This window comes from Amblyomma maculatum, chromosome 4, assembly GCF_055883805.1.
Source record: "Amblyomma maculatum isolate TAMU_Amacu chromosome 4, ASM5588380v1, whole genome shotgun sequence".
Taxonomy (NCBI): Eukaryota; Metazoa; Arthropoda; class Arachnida; order Ixodida; family Ixodidae; genus Amblyomma; species Amblyomma maculatum.
The window spans coordinates 70,600,726-70,620,729 of record NC_139347.1 but is presented as its reverse complement, the minus strand read 5'-3'; the positions used below and the strand labels follow the sequence as shown (position 1 = coordinate 70,620,729).

At 45.0% G+C, this 20,004-nt stretch overlaps 3 protein-coding genes across 5 annotated transcripts; 2 read left to right on the top strand and 1 right to left on the bottom strand.

The window, feature by feature from the left end:
* The first annotated feature begins 51 nt into the window (after positions 1-51).
* Positions 52-3,038, top strand: Oscillin (glucosamine-6-phosphate isomerase Oscillin). Of its 3 annotated transcripts, none has more exons than XM_084601915.1 (6): positions 52-204; positions 772-897; positions 970-1,071; positions 1,519-1,701; positions 1,780-1,964; positions 2,569-3,038. In XM_084601915.1, exons 2-6 carry the CDS (start codon positions 774-776, stop codon positions 2,824-2,826), a joined length of 852 nt encoding a protein of 283 aa, XP_084458041.1. In that variant the 5' UTR covers positions 52-204; positions 772-773; the 3' UTR covers positions 2,827-3,038. The 3 variants fall into 3 exon arrangements, with proteins under 3 accessions (XP_084458041.1, XP_084458040.1, XP_084458042.1); XM_084601914.1 differs by lacking the exon at positions 52-204 and adding an exon at positions 252-442; XM_084601916.1 differs by lacking the exon at positions 52-204 and adding an exon at positions 538-703.
* Positions 3,039-8,857: 5,819 nt separating this feature from the next.
* LOC146191357 (AH receptor-interacting protein-like) lies at positions 8,858-10,161 on the top strand. Its single transcript, XM_084601911.1, has one exon. The coding sequence runs from the start codon at positions 9,082-9,084 to the stop codon at positions 10,057-10,059; it is 978 nt and encodes a 325-aa protein (XP_084458037.1). The 5' UTR covers positions 8,858-9,081; the 3' UTR covers positions 10,060-10,161.
* A 2,699-nt stretch (positions 10,162-12,860) lies between these two features.
* Positions 12,861-14,233, bottom strand: LOC146191356 (uncharacterized). Its single transcript, XM_084599918.1, has 2 exons — positions 14,216-14,233; positions 12,861-13,661 (listed from the first exon to the last, which is right to left on the bottom strand). Exons 1-2 carry the CDS (start codon positions 14,231-14,233, stop codon positions 12,861-12,863), a joined length of 819 nt encoding a protein of 272 aa, XP_084456044.1.
* Between the last annotated feature and the right edge of the window lie 5,771 nt (positions 14,234-20,004).

The window sequence follows — 20,004 nt, the reverse complement described above, 5'->3', positions numbered from 1 at the left end:
GTGGATGACGAACCGATGAATCGCATGCGAGAGCAGCGTCGTCTTCCGGTGCAACTGTAGAAACCACGTCAGCATCTCGGCTACAGTAGCTACAGAACTACAGTGTACTATTTCGGCATCTGAGCCATCTGAGCATCATCATCGTGGTAGCGATCAGCGACCGTGGTTGGCACCGCGGACTGACGTCGTGCTGGCTACGCTGAGGTGCGTGCAGCTTGCAGCTTTTCTCGTGCAGTAAAAATAAACGCTTTAGCCGCGCGTGTTTTTTCGAAAGCGTGTTGTCGTGCCGGGGTGACCGTGAGCTTACTGCATCAGCACATTGGATGGGACCTATGCCATAAGGTCCTGACCAAGACCCAGGCATTTTGTAATGCTGCTGCTGTGGGCCCCTTGCTGACAGCATTCAGAGCGATGGCGACATATACTGGGGCTGAATCTCGCGGTAAATAAATTGTTAGACTCTAATGTGTCTAGTGTTACAAGCGCACCATTCGGCTGCTGCGCGCAGCGCGTCGGCCCCGATTAGCTCGAAATCGTTCGGAGGAAACACGATCGGGCGACGGTGCTTGAAGTAGCACGATAAGATCGGCCTATCGTTGAGGGGCGTGCTCGAATTGATATTCCTTAAGATTGGTGCTTATCACAAGCAGCGCATTCGGAACCAGCAGCTGGCTTCCGCCGAGCCTTCGCCGCAACCGCAACCGTGTGTGCACGTTTCAGTAGGTTTTCTGGTGTCCCTGAGAAATCTTACAGCTAACAGTTCTGTTCCAGACATGAGGCTCGTCATCCTTGACAATGACGCTGAAGTGGCTGACTGGGCGGCTAGATACATTAGGAAGCGCATCCAAGATTTCAACCCTGGCCCAGACAAATATTTTGTCTTGGGGCTACCCACAGGTAACGTTGCTGCCTTGTGCACAGTGTGTGTTGACCCCTCGGCTTTACAAAACTTAAAACTTACTTTTTCAGGGAGCACGCCTTTGAGCTGTTACAAGAAACTAATAGAGTTTTATAAGCAGAAGACGGTGTCATTTCGATATGTGAAAACTTTCAACATGGATGAGTATGTAGGTAAGTGTAAAGGGCAAGTATGTCATTCGATGCCTGTGTTGTGAATACTACGGCATTGGTCGGCTCAGCATACGCCGTTCTTGCACAAAGAAAGACCATTAGAATGTGTAATGAAATAGTTGCTAGAAATCGCTGTCTACATGGTATTTGTTCTTGCTTTCATTACAAAAATATATTGCTGCTTTATTTGGTTTGAGCATTTCTGTGTGGTAGACATGTTTCAGCTTTGGTTCTTTCAGTGCCAATTGTGCCCACACAGCATTGGACTGCAGCAGTGGCCTAGTAATTTGAGCAGATCCCCAGTGCTGCCAAATAACTTCCAGTGGGTGCAAGCTTTTAGGAATCCTGATGCTTGGCTTTTCTGAAATGAAATGCTTGACCAAATCGTGTGCCATGCCTCCTTATGATGTGCATCATTTTTCATTTCACAAAATTACTTCAATGCAGGTCTGCCAAGGGATCATCCAGAGAGCTACCATTCATACATGTGGAACAATTTTTTCAAGCATATAGATATTTTGCCCGAGAACGCCCACATCTTGGATGGCAATGCACCAGACTTGAATGCGGAATGTGACAAGTTTGAACAGTTAATCTCAGAAGCTGGAGGAGTAGAGCTTTTTGTTGGAGGTAAGAACAGAGGAAAAAGGTTTTCTTATCTGAGCACTTAAAAATTTTACATTGGCTCATGTTTTCTTTTCTAAAAAGGCATAGGCCCCGACGGACACATTGCGTTCAATGAGCCTGGTTCCAGTCTCGCATCACGGACGCGTGTGAAGACCCTAGCCAAGGACACAATTATGGCAAATGCGCGTTTCTTTGGAAATGACTTGTCCAAGGTTCCCCAGGAAGCATTGACAGTTGGCGTCGGCACCGTGATGGATGCACGTGAGGTGAAATTGCATTGTGATGCTACTGGCTGTTATCAGGGATGGAGACTGTTGTAAATGCATCTGTTTTCTAAACTGTCAGCTTTTTTACGCTCAAAATCTACAAATATGCTGAACTTTGTTGTATATAACCTTATTTAATTTGGTGTGTGTCTGGTTATGTTACTTATTAGTCCTATACAGTGTTGTAAAATGTACTACCATTTGTGGTAATTCCAAATCATAACCATAAAGCTTGACACCTAAGCAAGCTAAGCACTCTTAATTGCTAGGAGAGTGAAATAACCGCTGCCTTCATGTAGGTGACTGATGTTTCACACCTTTGAGAATAAATAATGCGAGATTTTTTTTTTTTTCGCTGCAAAATTCAGTTCGTGGTTAAAACTTGTGTGAGCAAAAGCATATTTGGCTTTTTCTTGATGAACATGAGAAATGTCTTCTCCAAGCATTGTAATGGTCTACCACAGCAGAATGTCACATTCTGTTCAGTTTCATAGTAAATTAGGTAGCAGTTTTGGAATGAGAAGCACCTAGATCCATATCAGATAGTGATGCAATACTCGGTAGATATATCAAATGACCGCGATGACTTTTCATCTGTTTTCAGGTTATGGTACTTATTGTCGGTGCCCACAAAGCCTTTGCCTTGTACAAGGCAGTTGAAGAAGGTGTCAATCACATGTGGACTGTGTCTGCATTCCAAATGCACCCACGAACAATCATTGTCTGTGATGAAGATGCAACCAATGAACTTCGTGTGAAAACTGTGAAGTACTTCAAAGGACTGATGCGCGTGCACAACCAGCTGGTTGATGGTCGGGACAGCGTGAAGACTGATGACCAGAAGAATGCCAACCAGCAGTGAAGAGTGCTCGCACACGATGTGCTTTGTGCGCTTTACACTGCACGATATTTAGTGCGGCGCAAGTCTTATGAACACGGGTGCTTATTCCTTTTATCGCGTGCAGTTAGAAACAGATTTTTGAGATAAACTACTGTTAATCCATTTTATTAGTGTAGGATAAGATGCTGTATCTCATAGTACAAGATTAAATATATTTGAACTGGTTTTTGAAACTAGTGTGCAAGTCTTCTTAACAAAGTTCTAAATGAAAAACTATCATTGCAGTGTGGCACATACTTGACAGCTTTTTGACCTCTCGTGTAAAATGAAAACAGAAGAAATGGCATTGCAGCATCAGCTCAAGGATACCATAGTTCACATGAGCCTTGGGTCACCTTGTGCACCTTGCCAATGTTTTCTTGTGCTAAGTTAGCACCAATCCTCTCACTACTTTGTGATGGTGATGCACTATTTAGCCACCTGTATGTTGCTGTTGTGCATACATGGATTCATTCCTAAACCACAGATTAGTTAAGGCAAGGCAAGACTTCATTTTGTTCCAAAACATAGATTTGTCTATTTTGCTAACTTTTGATAAAGCATTTCCAAATAATATATTACACTTAACACTGGTGTTTTCGAGAATGCCCTCTTTTTTTGCATGTCTAGTAGAAAGGCGGGAGTGTTCAAAAGCTTTATTTGCATTTTGCTCATGCTGTAAAAAATATATAAATGTCCCATTTTTTTTTTTTTTCTTTCAGATATTTTAATTGCGTTTTTCTCAAACCAGAACTTTTGGGGAATATGTACATATTTCTCTGAACTTATAACATGCAAGTGAACAAAGTTTTTTACAGAAGTTTTTTACCAGAATCGACAGTCAGTGCATTTGTATTATCATAAAAAAAAAAAAAAAAAGAACATTCATGAGTGGCAACTTTTGTACGCTGAGACAGAAAGAACAAAATATATTTAATTTCGATTTTAAGTATGTCATTTAGGTACTAATGTGTAGCATACCATTTGCTGCTCACACATAAAGTTTCAAATATGGCATCCAAATAGAGTGGTACATTGTAGTAGAAAAAAAAACGAAGCACTAAGCAAAATATCTATAGCTTTTACCTCCAGTGCAAGGTGCATCTACTTTGATTTCTGGGAAGCTACATATCTATAGCTTTTATTACAGCTGTTCCCCAGCCAACTTGCAAATACCGTTTTTCAAATTCTCATCTCACCTTGGATTTTCAAGTAGTAGAAGCAGCAGTAAATGTGCTTAATTCAAGTGTACGTGAACAAAAAAATGCTGTGGCATGAAGTGTATACTTGAGCTTGTTGACATAATTAGAAAAATGGCCACTAGCTGTGCCAGTATGGATGTGTCGAATTGGGAATATTTGCTCCCTCAAGTGCACAGGGCTATGGCTGACAATCTGACTTCATTGCACACACCTCACAACGGCTTGACCTGAATCGCTGTGCAGTGCCCTTTTGCAGCTTGCTGTCAAGTAACACCAACATTATGATAATGTTATTAAAGCGTTATGTAAGTCTCATTACCATTTTATGTTGAAATGTTACATTAATGGTTAGAATTCACAAATGTTATATCAAAAACATCACTTTAACATCGATACTAAAATTACTCTTATGCTAACATTCAAATGTTGGTTAATGCCATAGGGTAACAAGTATTATTTTTTATTTTTAACATTATTTTAGTTTCAAATAAATGCTGTTTTAATGTGTTCCAGATGTTATGTAATGCTTGAATCACAACTATAGCAAATGCAAACATTACAAATATGCTTCAAGCACAGAGCCAAGAATGTTTCCCATTGTTCTTGCTATATGTTCTTCAACTAGCTGTACTTCGCAACTTAATCTTTTTTTATTGTGCCTTATGTCGTAAATCAATCGCGCTTATTTCACTGAACAAATCCCTAACTTGTGTGAACTCATAGCTCATTTTCATAAGGATTTCCCATGATGTGATGCTAAAAAGATTAGAGTAAGCAGAAGCTCATGATCCTAAATGGAAGCAATCCCTATGCTAAACACGAAATGGACCACTTGCGGAACTCTGCAAGTCAGCTTCTCTGCAGGGCTTGTTTTCCAACCAAATGGTCTCGTTACCAGACGACACTCGCAGTCTTTGCTGAAATGAAAACAAACATGCACCTCTTTATGGCACATTCACAGTTGCGAGTCGTGAACACGTCATGGGGAGAGAGTGCGACAAATGGGCTGAACCCTGCCACACTCTATCGAGGCGCTGGACAATTCCCACAATTCATCCTCTATTTCGCATATAAAGAGGTGTATATGGTATACAAATGTTGTACCCTTCCGACACTTCTTCCTGAGTCATCTTGAAGTCAACTGGAGACATTCCTGGGTGTGCTTAGAACTTCCCAATGCTCGTTAATTCAGATGATGCAAGTGTGGCGTTCGAGAATGAGAGCTTTCGCTTGGGGGTTATTTCACTATGTGACACAAGAAGAAAATTTCTCTTCGAAGAATACAGGCTGATTACATGAGCAGAGAGCTTTCCCATATGCAGAAAAATTCGTATTGGCCCAGCACAGCTAGCTTCATAAAATCTGTGTCCTCGAAGTTTTCATATGGCCACTTTGTTATATATATGCCAGGAACCATAAATTAAATATCATGTCATCTTATTTACAAACTAGTTCAGTACATGAAATAATACATAAAACAAGAAGAAAGAAGGTCTACTGCATATAAAGAAGAAGAATGCAAAATATTAAGTTTTTACTTGTGATTAATTCTAGCACACACATTTGTCTTGAGATAAGTGTGTGCTTATCGAAATATGCTTCTGTTAAAAACAGTGTTTTAGCATATTGTTGTCAAATATAAAAGTGAATGCATGAGAAAATGACAACATTGTTAGATGAGTTCTACCTGCAGCAGTTTAGCATTTACATAACAATGGCCATGCAACAATACTGATTTCTGTTTCCTAGAAAAGGTGTAGTGCCAAAACGGAGAGCACACAGATAGAGAGAGCACCTGTCCTGTCTCTCTATCTGTGTGTTGTCCATTTTGGCGCTAGATCTTTCCAAGGGACCATACACCAACTATCCCCCAGCAACTGTTACTTATTTCTGTTGTCTTTTAGTCCGTTAAAAAAGCCGGAATAAGAAAATCAGTGTATAAAGGTGCTGAGAGGCGCATTCACCATTGAGCTGATAAAGTGCACAACCTCATTCTGCACAATGATAGTGGACCATCAGATTTCTTTTGGCAGCCATTCCTGTGCTAGCATTGTAATGAAAACTCCAGAAGCCAGAATGAAGCAGTGCAAGTAATTAATGTGGGGAATTCTAATTAGGGACAGTTATGCTAATATGTGTGGAGAAACACATTTCAAAAGAGTACATGCATGCAAAAAAAGCAAAGTGGCTACCTCACATACATCAGAATTCTTTTTTTTTTTTATTTAAATTAACGGTTCAGCAAGAAGACATATTCACATTACAGGGACAATTATACCTATACATCGAATGCATGGCTTTGGCAAAACTGCAATTCAGTGAGTTCACTTATATTTTCTTCTTGCAACAGTGACTAATAACTCTACAGTGTTCTAATTAGTGAACTTAATTCAAAGTAATGCATATATTCATTCAATTGAAAGGCAATGTGAATTTTATGGCTGAAATTATTAGATAGCAGCAATCTACTGTTAACTATGCTTAATTTGGGGCTTAAATTATTAAACAGAGTGTATACCTCTTCCTTTCATTTTTTTCCAGAGGACGAATTTGCACAATAAAATAGAAAGCCACCCGTAGCACAGCCCTGCACGCGTAGAATTCGCGAATGGATGGATGGAAAAACTTTATTTTCGTCAGAGAGCATGTATGGATGGTTCCGTGTTAGATGGCCATCAACCCATGGCTGACGGCGACCTGGGTGGCCCACTCCACGGCCCTGGTCTGGACGACCGGGTCTGAGCTGGCCAACACGGCCTCCCACTGCTCGAGGGAAGGATCACGCATAATATCCGCCGGTGGCGGTGCTATGCTACAGCTCCATAATATGTGGTCATAGGTTGCCAATTCCTGACACCATTTGCACTCCGGCTGAATGTCCGGGTAGATTTTGCTCAACACGTATGGGTTGAAGAAACATCTAGTCTGCAATCGTCGCCAGACGCATTCCTGCGCCTTCACCAATTGCTTGTCCGGGGGTGGGTAAATCCTCCGCTCAAGTTTGAAATGATTAGTAATGTCATGAAAGGATACCAGCCCATCTCTCGTGGACCTTCCCGGAACGTCCGGCTCACCTACTCGGCTGACGAAACCTCGAGCATTCATGTGAGCCGTCTCGTTCCCAGGATTCCCAGAGTGTGCTGGTACCCAGACAATTTCCGCCGCCGTAGTCCCTCGCCCCGTGGCCCGATTCAGCAATCGCGCCGCTGTGACAGATATTCTGCCCCTCGCCAAATTTCAGATGGCTGTTTTGGAATCGCTGAAGATCAAGTCAGCATTACTACTAGTAATAGCTAGTGCTATCGCCGCTTCCTCTGCAGTTTCTGGGGAGCGGGTTTTGACTGATCCGGGGGCGATCAAGCGTCCCCGCCCGTCCACCACCGCAATTGCAAATGCGTCCTTGTCCCTATACTCGGCGACATCTGCATAGACTGCCCCGTTGTACTTCCCGTACTTAACATGTAAAGCTTTGGCTCTTGCCTTCCTGCGGTCCTCGTGATGTATTGGATGCATGTTCTTGGACAAAGGTTTTATGTACAAGCCCTTGTGCATTTCGCGCCTAATCTGAATTTTAGTGTCACCAGCTGGAGCATCAACTCCAATGCCGATTCTTTCCAATATGTCCCTTCCTGCTTTTGTTTTTGAAAGCCTACCGAGCTGCGTCACCAAGTGCGCCTCCCGTAGTTCTTCTAGGGTGTTGTGCACCCCTAATCCCAGCAGCCTTTCGGTAGACGCATTGTGAGGCAACCCAAGGGCCGCTTTATATGCCTGCCTAAGAATTCGCGAAAGGTCACACGCACGTGCACGATCGCGGCTCTCTCCCTCTCTCTTTCTTTCAAACTCGCAATATAATAATGTATCGCGGTGTTATGTTTCACCTTGGACGAACGCCCCATACCCACATGCGAACTTAAGGTAGAGTCCCTACTTAAAGTGTGCAATCCGCAAGCTTGCGCTCCCTTTGTACAAGGTTTTGTTGTTCTTATGGCAGTCTAAGACTGAAAAACCTTTATCGCCACTAGCGGTGATTGCTCGTGTGCTGTCAACGCCGCCGTTGGCAACGGTTGCTTGCAGCTGCCTGCATATGTTGGCGGCGGTTGGTGTGCTCGCGCCGTCAAACGTTTATTAGCATTCAGACATGACACTTAGTCTGCGAGCGAATTGTATTCTCTGTTGTTCGTTTTTAAGGGTGTGAAGAGGCAAACGCGCATTCGCCCCTGCGCATCGTGGTGATCGAAAGCAAGCGTCGTCTCGTTTGCTAGCAGACGACGCGGAGTGTACAGGTAACTTGCGGTAGTTGAACCTGAACTGGCGCCCGGTTACCATAAAATAGAATGGAATAGAATATACTGTATGCATATTCTATTCCATTTTATGCACTGTGATATTATCAAAAGCACTCGCTGTATAATTGTATAATTTCGAGCGTACCCAGTGTTTCCGCACTATGCTCTTTAAAAGTCCGTTTTGCGCCTACAGAGTGCCGCAAATGCAAATTGCGTGCAACTGAAGTCAATTTTGAGCCTCAAAACGCATTTTGAACAGTTTTGTGCTTTTGCTTCGTCAATGTCAAAAATGTGGTGCAATCGTTCTAGTATCGTTGGTGCAATCTGCGTCGCGCACTTCTTGCGAGACTGCAGAAAAGGGATGAAGAGCCGAAGCTTACATTTTTTCATAAACAAAGTTTTTATTAAGCAAGACATTTAAAAATTTTGTTATTTTTAGCTTTTCTGGCGCAAAATAGCTAAATTATTGTTGAAAAATTAGTTTCGCTGATGTAAGCTTTGCCGTCGGAATAAGACTATTTGTAGTCTCGCGTCTTATTCTGAGCAGCAATGGCTACCGCTGTACTCGGCATCGCTCAGTTAGCTCAGCTGGCCAGTGTTTTTATACTTATCACTGACCTGTGCCGCGGCTAATCAGGTCATTCTATGTTGAAAGTAGTGTCCTGAGCCTGAAGTGCACTTCAGTCAATGTACTGTAAGCCTTATGCAGCGCGATAGTCAGCGCTAGCGTGCAAGTGCCGTGCTCGGACATGAGTTCGACCATATCGAAGTTCGTGCAAAAGAAGGTGGTCTACCCCGGCATATGTGACATCCCTCGCTTCGAAAAGGGTGCGAAATGTACGTTTCACTTCTGTGTGAAACGCCTGAGCACCGACGAAGACGATCCGGACGGTATTATAGACGACAGCCGCAAGCTTGGTCGCCCCATGGAACTGCTTATCGGTAAGGAATTCAAGTTGCCGATTTGGGAGCAATGCATCAAGTCTATGAAGGTTAAAGAAGTGGCAGAGTTCACGATAAACAAGTGTCTGCTGGATAACTACACACTGGTGTCGCAAAGTTACCGCGCATACGCGGGCATCGGGAAGCCACATCGGCGGCGTTGCTGCGGTATGATGGAAGAAAAATACACTACCGGTCACGCAGACCTGGATAAGCTAACTGAAAAGCCTGTGGACTTGTCGTGCACTTTTGAGCTGGTTAAGGTAGAAGAGCCAGGAGAGTATGAAAAGGACGTCTGGGCGATGACGGCAGAGGAGAGGCTTGGTGCCGTGCCCAACTTGAAGGAGCAAGGTAACCATGCTTTTCAAGCGGGCGACCTTGACACAGCCATGAACAAGTACAGGGAAGCTCTGGACCACTTGGAAAATTTGATGCTTCGCGAGAAACCAGGGGACGAAGAATGGAACGATCTGTTAAAGATGAAAGTGCCGCTTCTCCTTAACTACTCGCAGTGCCTGCTTAACCGCGGCGAATATTACGAGGTCATACGGCACACTTCCGAAGTGCTCAGCAAGGACCCCAATAACGCAAAGGCTCTCTTTCGGCGGGCCAAGGCTTACTTCGGTTCTTGGAGTCCGAACGAGTGCCGTGCGGATCTGCTGAAGCTTCAGGAAGTCGACCCGAGTCTCTCGAAAATTGTAAATAGCGAGCTCAAAAAGCTTGAAGCTGAAGAAAAGAAAAAGAACAAGGAGGACAGCACCAAATTGATGGGCATGTTCCAGTGAACACTTTACTAGACACACATGCTATTACGGTTTATGCATTGAGCATGATGCTCCACTAGTCCAGGTTACAGAAAATAAAGTTTTACTTTTGTTGAAGCTCGATTTCAGTCTTTTATTGCCATATCTCCGAGGTATCATGAGCTTCTGCATTTTTCTATGCTTACGGCAGAGGCAGATTTATTGAGAGGAGGAGCTCGGTGAGGACGGTCACACCACGACACCCCCCTCCATCGTAAAGCGAAAAATTTCACATAAGAAAATCGTGCTGTATACATGGTTCGTATGAGAATCCATAATACAACATTTTGGGCGAGTTGGTTACATACATTCATTATTACAGCGCAAGGACGGCACGGAACAAGAGGAGGACACAACAGCGCTGTTGTGTCCTCCTCTTGTTCCGTGCCGTCCTTGCGCTGTAATAATGAATGTATGAGAATCCCTCCCTCCAAACCGCCCCTCAAAGAACAGCCATAAACCTGCCCTCGGCTTAAGGCTGATTTGCATGGCAACATACTGAGCTGCATTCTGGTTCATCGCAATATGCACACCTGTTATTGCTCGCCAATTTGTTTTCCATATCGAGTAAGAAAAAAAGTTTCGGGGTTATTTTATTTGAAATTGGCTATCAGAGTGTCATAAATAACAATGAAAAGGAGCTTTATAGCGAACTTCCTGGCATCCATCTGCGGAGAAGCCTGCAACAAAAAAACCGAAGTAATCATTACGTTGCGAAATAGTATAATGTAATAATTCAAGCATCAATGGCTACGTCAGCACACTGGAAATAAAGCGAATTTTACGACATTTTAGAAGGCGCCACCACCTAAGCAGGCGGAGCAATAGAATTGTATGCTGTGGCACATCCTCTCGACTTCCCTCCGGGAGATAGAGCGAGAAGAGAGGAGGAGGAGCCGTAGTAAAATAATGATAATAATTGGTTTGTAGGAAAGGAAATGGGCAGTGTCTGTCACATGTTTCTGTGGACACCTGAAAACCTGATTTTTAAACTGATTTATTTATAGGAAGAGAAAGGCGCGGTAACTGTCTCACTTGTTTTCTGCGGACACCTCAACCGCGCCGTAAGGGAAGGGAGGAAGGTGGGAGTGAAAGTGGAAAGAGAGAAAGAGGAGCCCGTAGTGGAGGGTTACGGAGTAATTTCGACCACCTGGGGATCTTTAACGTGCGCTGACATCGCACAGCACACGGACGCCTCTTTGTTTCGCCTCCATCGAAACGCAGCCGCCAAGGTCGGGTTGTGGACACCTGAAAAGCGCCGTAAGGGCAGGGAGTGAAAGCTGAAAGAGAGAGAGGTGCCGGTAGCGGAGGGCTGCGGAGCAATTTCTACCACCCAGGGTCTTTAACGAGCACTGACATCACGAAGCATATGGATGCCTCTCCATTTTGCCTTTCGTATAAAGCAATTATTATTATTATTATTATTATTATTATTATTATTATTATTATTATTATTATTATTATTATTATTATTATTATTATTATTATTATTATTATTATTATTATTATTATTATTATTATTTATTTATTTATTTATTTATTTTTAGATTGAGAGACCATCGCTGTAGCTCCGCGCAACTGCTCTGCAGGATAGTTTCAGTGCTCTAAGATTAATATTGCAGAGAAGCTAACTTAAAATTCTGAAAGGGCAGATGTGCATTAACGTCAAAATAATCGTAACACGCTAGTTTTTCGAGGCAAATTTGTGCCTGCTGAGGCACGAGCACCGCAAGCTTTCGGCATCCTCGTTTTCCTTGGAGCGCTACTCGATTACGTTCACCTGAGCGCTTTTTATCAATCCCCCAAGAAATTAACACTCGTGCGCCATAAGCCGGGCTTTAAAAATAAAATCCAGGATGCCTTTCCTTTAACGTTGGTCTGCAATGTACCATTCAGCCAACGACGGTTGCCCTTCCAGGTTAACCATGTACTGACGTGCCCTGGTTGCGGTATCTTGCAATATTCCTACCTGCTCTTTCCGTGCACAATGCAGTATGCTCAAGCGTACAAACGTCACAAGACTTAAACATCTAATTGGGTTAATTTCACGTTATATCGAAAGATATGACATGATATGACTGAAAAGAAGTGCTTACCAGGGCAATGAAAACAGGTCCTCGTGATTACATCTAATAAATAAAATGAAATTAATGGTCACTTTTTTCTTAAACGGTGGGAACGAAGCACTATACCATTGCTTTTTTTTTTCGTTTTTGGCGCAAGAAATTGCACTTCAGATTTACTTTCCGTTCCACTGCTACAATGTGTGTGTGTGTGGGGGGGGGGGGGGGGGGCGTAATTTGCAAGATATAATAATCTATTCAAGAACACCTGTAGATGAGTCTTATCGCTGTTTCCGTGAGGTAGCTGCTCTGTCGAGGCTAAGAGATGCTCAGGGCAATATTTGTCCTGGATGTGTATTGTACGGGGCAGGATGCTCCTGCGTGTCGACCCAGTACCCCGCCAACCGCCATACTGTTCCAAATTTCCAAGTTATGTCCAAAATGAAAGCTCAAAAAAGGGCTGCTCGCAGCCCAAAAGATGCGGCGTAAAGGGAAGCTGGGACGAGGCAGCGCACCCCGGTATATCAAAGGAATAAGTCTCCTCCGTCACGCCTCCTGTCGGGGGACATTATCAGGTTTACCGACCGAGCTACAGGATTGTCTCGCTCGTGTAGCCGCAACGCAATGCGACCGCCGAGTACGAGTTGTTGCGCGCCATGGTTGCCTGCTAGGCGCGTCGCACAACTGACGAAACATGAACAAAGTCTATACGTACCGGGCCTAGCCATGACCGTATCCTCCGCCGTGGTGTCCGTAGTGGTCCTTGTGTCCGCCGTAATGTCCGTGCCCATAACCTTTGCTCCCGTGCCCGTAGCCGTGGTTCCCATGTCCGTAGTGGGAGCCACCGTGGTGTCCTCTTTTGTGACCTCCGTAGTGTCCGTGTCCGCCGTACGAGTCGTGTCCATGATGGCCATGCTTGTGCCCACCATAATATCCCTTGTTACCGTGGTGCCCGTAGTGGCCGTGGCTTTGACCGTGTCCCCCGTATCCGCCATGGCTACCGCCACCCTTGTCCCATCCCCATTTGCGCTCGTGACCCCAGCCGCGGTCCTTCCAGTGCTGACCGTGATGCTTCCAGTGGTCGTGTTTCTGGCCGTGACCCCCGTATGAGCCGTGGTTCGAGTGACCGCCATGGTGGCTGTCGCCCCAGCCTCCATAGCCGCGATTAGAGTGGTGCCCGTGTCCGCCGTGGTGCCCGCTGTCGTGGCCCCCGTAGTGCTTGCCTCCGTGACCCCAGCCATCGTGGCCGTAACCGTGCTTGGAATGACCGTGACCGTGGCCGCCGTAGTGGCTTCCGTGACCTCCGTAGCCTCCATGTCCTCCGTGACCCCCGTAGCCTCCATGGCCTCCGTAGCCGCCGTAGCCCGTCTCGAGGGCCACGAGGTCGCTGCTGCCTTCGCTGTTTGTCTTCGCCTCCGAAGCCGGTACCAGCTGAGAGGCCTCTTTCTGTGTGTCCTTTATTTCTTTGCATAGCGTACGCGTGGATAAACATAACAGGAGAAACGAGGAAACCCATAATATCTGCAAACGAAACAAAATGCAGTTATGTGTCTATTATCTTGCACACATCCCAAGTTTCCAACAACAATTGTATATCGCATTCGACTCTGATATCAGTGACAACTTAATCACGTCCTGAAACTCGGTGACTTTCTCCGCCTATTTCGAGAACAATATTGCAGACACTAATATTGCATTTGTCGACTTCTCCCTTGGTTCACTGGATACGTTTGTGAACATTTTTTTTATGAAACGGACCTGGTGAACCTGCTGTGAATTTCCCCCTGTCCCCTGCAAGAAAAAAGCTCGACATTTCAGCTTGCGATACTGATCGCTAGCTGATCTTCGAAGGCTTAACTAAGCAAGGCTAAAATGGACTTGATGCACATCATAGAAGTCACTGCAGTGTGTTTACAAGGGTAGCGAGCTTCTAACATTGTTTTGCATAACTAATTAATTAGATAATTTACTGCCTACAGATTTTAAAAGGATTTTACTTCCATGCCTCGCTGAAAACGAGTCGTTGTCTTTGCTGAAATGCATTGGCTGTCGTCAGGAAGTGTCGATGGACTTACCTTCGGTGGACGGCCCATGGCTTCACTGTCCGTGTGGAGAAAAGCGTCGCTGCGTTTCCCTCGAAATTCGCTTTTATACGTGCGGCCACGGGAACCGCGCCGCGGCGTTCCACCGAGGGCACGGCCACGTGGTCCCTCGGCGACATCGTCGGGGTGCCCGCAACGAGCGTAGCCGATTCACTCTAACTCGAAACAGGTGACTGGTCGCCAAAAAAACAAGGAAGAAGAACAATATGTTCTTTCTTTAGACTTTTTTTTTTTTTTGTTCCCTTCGAATAAGTTGCCACCGAAAAGGCATCAGACGACTCCGATGACCCGGAAAATCACCGGTTTCCGCGAGTGTTCAAGCATTCAAAACAGAGGGAACAGCCCAGCCTGGTTCAGTTACAAACCCAAGGTTGATGCGCCAGCCGACCGTGTCTACTTTTCTTCTTCTTCTTTTTTTTTTTTTTTTTTTGCACTTAGTTGCATTCTTTTTTCGGCGGCGATAATTCGCGGGCGCTTTTTGTTGCACCCGCCACCTTGATCATCAAGCCAAGCATACAAGCGAAAAGGAAAGCAGCGAAAGGAAAGCAGCGCTCGTGCTAACTGAGCAAAAGCACTTTCGTTTTCTTGAGTGAACTGGGTTGCTCTGTTTATTATGTTATTTTTTTTTCCCCTTCTGCTTCGGTTTAGCGTCTTGAAAGGGTTTGAAATTTCTGTCGAGCTCTGGCAGTAGACCTGAAAAACGCTCTCCTTGTCCAAAGGTTCTGGAATTGTCCGGCAGTGTCAACTTGTCCATAGCGTCTCTCTTTTTGACGAGTCTTTACACCAAAATTACGTAACCAATCGCACCAATGGTTGGTGCCTTGCTTTTCTCTGCGCAAGAATAAAAATAAACGATCAAAGTGCCTGCAGGTTGCCTGTCCCGGCCGCTTTTGAGAACTGTTGCGTTGTTTTTTATGGCGCATCGGCATATAAGGCCATCACGCGCCATAAACAGGGCTGAAAGCACTGAAAGGAATATTTTCGCAGTAAAAGTAATGGAAGCCAAATTGGTTTCTTGTGAGAAAATTCACGCTCAGGTATTTTGAGAAAGGGTGAGATTATATGTGCAGTCGCCGCTGCCTAGCAATTAACACCGCACATATATGTGGTGTTAGCCGTAGTAAGTTTCAATGGTTATGTAACATGCGGTCGCTCATTGCTAGAGCACAGACGAGCTCTGCTGTGCTGTAATTAGAGATGTAAAATTCCCGGAAATTTTGAGCGCCGGAAAAAAGCAAGGAATTTTTTTTTTTTCGGAAATATTTGGAAACTTTAAAAAATATTCATTATTTGTATTAATCAAGAGCTATAATTACATTGAAGCAGCAGTCTTTTTTTTAGCTGTTTGATGCTCGTGCATATGTTCAGCCACATTTACTTGGCTATAAAAACATATATGAATGGCACCTTTCATGGTTGTAGAAGAATGTGCTACCATATGTGTCGCAGCCTCCACTACTGCATGTGAGAGGAAGTGGTTAAGGGTCGGCTGTGTGCATGAACTGCACGAATAAGCAGGAGACATACAGTACAGAAGCTGTGTTCATTTGTTCTAACATACAGCTTAAAGCCTTTAGTTTGATAACCAGCGCCGTGCGTGCGTGCGTGCGTGTGTGTGTGTGTGTGGGGGGGGGGGGGGGGGGGCAGTGGCTGCTTGACTGCTGAATTCAAGGATTCTGATTCTGATCTTTTTTTGCATATGTTCTCCTCCCCAGTTTGTTCTAGTCTATTCACGTATGTGAGCCACCAGTTGTTATTTTCCTATAATGTTTCTTAAGCAGTTTAAGGTTTATAGCATTTTTCATTAAATCATTTAGATGGCAAAGAGTATCGGCGATGTTTCTGTGTTCGTTTCTCCCTAGATCGTTCTCAGCTGTTCATGTTTGGTTTCAGTTCTCTTTTCTTCCCGTTCATTTCCTATACATTCAGATGTGATCAGTGTTGGGGCACCAAGACTTGAGGCTATAAAATGCATGTTGTAGGGTTCCTATATAAGTAAGGTCACTTACGGCCAAGTACTGGACACAACAAACCCTTGACATATATTTAATTCGGCTCCGAAATGCCGTCTCCCGGTCGAATCGTGACTTATAAAGCTGGGATTCATATCACTGAATACTAGTGACACCACAGCACAGCAGCGTGACATTCTATCAGCGGCGCAGCGAAGCATAACATCAGCCTGTCCACAGCCGCCTAGATCGGACCCCCGCCGCGCGCTCATCTATATAGGCGGCCGTGACTGCAGCCTCTGGTGGCAGGCTGATCGACAGGCGTTGTCAATGATGCACCGACATCGGTGCCCGAGATTGATTGATTGATTGATTGATTGATTGATTGATTGATTGATTGATTGATTGATTGATTGATTGATTGATTGATTGATTGAAAACTTTAATTAGTGCATGGGAAATCTCGGAGTTGTGGGTGGTCCGCCTATTCCGGCAGCCCAGTGGCCAGCGCCGCTGCGTGGGCCCTGCGAATCAGTCCTCGTCGTTGGTCGGGGTCCTCGCGGTTCAGAATGGCCTCCCAGTGCTCCAAATTGGGATTAGGAATTTTATTGATAAAGAGATTTAATTGACATGCCCACGCCATGTGAAAAGCCGTAGCTATTTCTCCACAGTGTGGGCACTCTGGTGTGCAAAGTGAGGGGTACCATTGGTGGAGCTTAAATGGTGTAGCGAGAGTGTCTGTTTGTAGCCGGCGGGATTCTCGACGATGATACTACGTACGACTTGCATGACTAGCTTCTGTTTTTACTTTATTGGAAACACAAATAAGCGAAACGAGATATATGTAGACGCTGTGACACTCAGTGGAAGAGGGAAAAACAAAAATGCAGCATTTCGCCATACTGAAGTTTTTCTGTTGATTAAGCATTTATCACGAAGCTTTTCAGTCAAGCTTAAATTGCGCGACCAAAGCTAAATAACAGCAAATAAACATTAGTGTTCTGTAGCCTTCTCGTGGTGTTGATTATTTTCCATTTAAAAGCAGCCATCTATCAATTTTAAGGATTAGCACATACTTTGAAGTTTTTTTAAGGACACCGCACTCTGTGTTTTTGTTTTTTGTTTTTTTCTGTTTTCCATGCCTTAGGAAAAATCCGAAAGAAAAAGACAGAGAGGGCATTGGATTGGAAAACATTTATTGTCAGCAATGAGCGATTTGTGGGCGCTACACTTAGATGGCCTCAAGACCGTTGCTCTCGGCGACCTTTTGAGCCCACTCAGTAGCCCGAACTTGCGTTAACGGGTCTGAGCTGGCCAGTATAGCCTCCCACCGCTCAAAAGAAGGGACTGGTAGTAGGTCCGCTGGTGGGGCGCTTTTTTGCAGCTCCATAATATGTGATCATATCCTGCTATTTCGCCGCAGTGTTTACAATTTGGATTGTATTGTGCTGGATACATGTGCGCTAATTTAGAAGGGCTGAAGAAGGCACGCGTCTGGAGCCGACGCCAGATTACTTCTTGCCTTTTGTCTAGTTTCTTGTCTGGTGGAGGATATATCCGCCTTTCTAGTTTAAAGTGATTAGTGTAGTCATGAAATGAGATTAGTAAAGCTTTATTTAAAAAAGAGAGAGAGAGGATATGAGCCGACGCAGGAGGGAAATTTCGACATTTTGTTCCGCGTCTTCGCACGCCGGACTCGTGAGGCGGCAGGATCTTGGGACGTCCCGGACTAGGAACCGGCGAATCGCGTTATTATTCTCCTGGTTAAAGAGCTTCTGGTAAAGTTAGCTTTTAACTATTACATTTAAGCGTTTGGTCGCGACCATAGATATTTAGCTGGCCGTTATAGCAATTACTACATCATTCTTTTTAATTATGTAAATGCGGGTATGCTCGTCGCTGGAACTTAGACTGTTGGATTCTGACCTCACCGGACCATCTCAATGACCTAGCTGGAGTTGGCAGCATCTTCCACATCGGCTATGACATGTGGTCTCGTGACGTAACAGAAACCATCGGCCAGTCAGTGTTCTTCCATGTCACCTACCAACCACCGCCTGCTAGACGCACTCAGAGGTCGGAGCTTCACCCATATATAATTACTGGCGGGCCTCCCTGAAGCACTGCACTCGGTATGTTGGTGACAACTAGTCAAGAACAACGGGGCCCAAGGCGAATGCAGTCGATATCTGGATTTACTGTCTGCTTTGTCATGCGCGGCACGCGAAAAGTTTGACGACAAAATGCAGAAACCCCAATGTACCCATATTATCTTGCACATATGGATGAGAGCTAAATATCATGCCATTATTTCAAAATTCTTTCGAGAAATTCATAACACATCTACGGCTTCGAAGTTCGCGATCGCTAGATGGAAAGAAACGTCCTTCAATTAGGCGAAAGTCGGCCAGCTCAGTGAACTTTGTGATGCTCGCAAAAACTAAGCGCGCGCGCGCGCTTCTCTGCAAGCATGCTTTACGTGCAGCCGCTGACCACGCTTTATATATATATATATATATATATATATATATATATATATATATATATATATATATATATATATATATATATATATATATATATATATATATATATATATATATATATTAGTTTGCCTCTTACTGCCGCGCCCACCAGAGCGCCCATACACGTAGGCCGGTGCGGAAGTATGCGCTGGACCCGATCAAGCGAAGCGCGCTTGGCAACGAAAGCAAAGAGCGAGCGAGAGAGAGAAACAAAGTATGTTCGCGGGAAGGGAGAGGGAACGGCAAAACGCGCGGTGCGGGCCCTTTCAAACTTCCGCTCCGACGCGGGAAGTAGCAAGGAAAGCGCACCACCGGAACGCGACACGCGTCAGAGAGTGAGGAAATCAAGTGCGCCGCGCCAAACAACGGGAAAGGGTTGGCACGAATGCTGGCTGGACGTGTCTCCGGAGTTCTGTAAGTCGCAATTCGCCAGTACTCTGAAATTTGCAACGTTTCTAAAGCATCCCCCCCCCCCCACCCCTTATTTACTTACCTAACTACACTGTCACGTGATAAAATGAAGATAAGCATTTTAAGAGACGTGCCATCCTCTTCAGAAATGTTCAGGCCACCAGCTTTCTGCTGGCACCCCCAGATAGTGAGGAACCGTGGTGAGGATTCTTCATTTGTTCACAACTCTTGCAACTTATGGTGCGCGTAAAATTCTTCAAGCACCGCAGCCAGTGTGTGCTCTCGCCAGTCACCACAGAAACAGGGGAATATGTTCGCAACTCCCTTGGATACCCTATAGGAAAGGAGTGCCGGATGTCACATACTCGTACCAACAGCAGCTAGTACAGGTAGTATGCAGTGTGTAGACCTTTTGTGGGTTTTTTTATTTATTTGTAGGAAGGGAAAGGCGCGGTAACTGTCTTACTTGTTTTCTGTGGACACCGCAACCGCGCCCTAAGGGAAGGGAGGAAGATGGGAGTGAAAGTGGAAAGAGAGAAGGAGGAGCCGTAGTGGAGGGCTACGGAGTAATTTCGACCACCTGGGGATCTTTAACGTGCGCTGACATCGCACAGCACACGGACGCCTCTTCGTTTCGCCTCCATCGAAACGCAGCCGCCGAGGTTGGGTTCGAACCCGGGTACTCCGGCACAGTGGTCGGGCGTCTTACCACTGCACCACCCCGGCGGGGCAGTGTGTAGACCTTTTAACAACCTTCGTATAGGGAGAAGTGGGGGAGAAGGGGGTTGATGATGCTGGCTTACGGTTTCCAAAATGTAGCTTTTTGGTTATGCCCCGCCGCGGTGGTGCAGTGGTTATACCGCGCCCAACTACT

Bases quoted from the DNA above. Each gene is read 5' to 3' on its own strand.
- Oscillin (XM_084601914.1), top strand. From the start codon at position 412: ATGGCGACATATACTGGGGCTGAATCTCGCG. The intron at 443-771 runs GTAAATAAATTG...GTTCTGTTCCAG, and splicing joins TACTGGGGCTGAATCTCGCG to ACATGAGGCTCGTCATCCTT. The intron at 898-969 runs GTAACGTTGCTG...TTACTTTTTCAG, and splicing joins TGTCTTGGGGCTACCCACAG to GGAGCACGCCTTTGAGCTGT.
- LOC146191357 (XM_084601911.1), top strand. From the start codon at position 9,082: ATGAGTTCGACCATATCGAAGTTCGTGCAAAAGAAGGTGGTCTACCCC.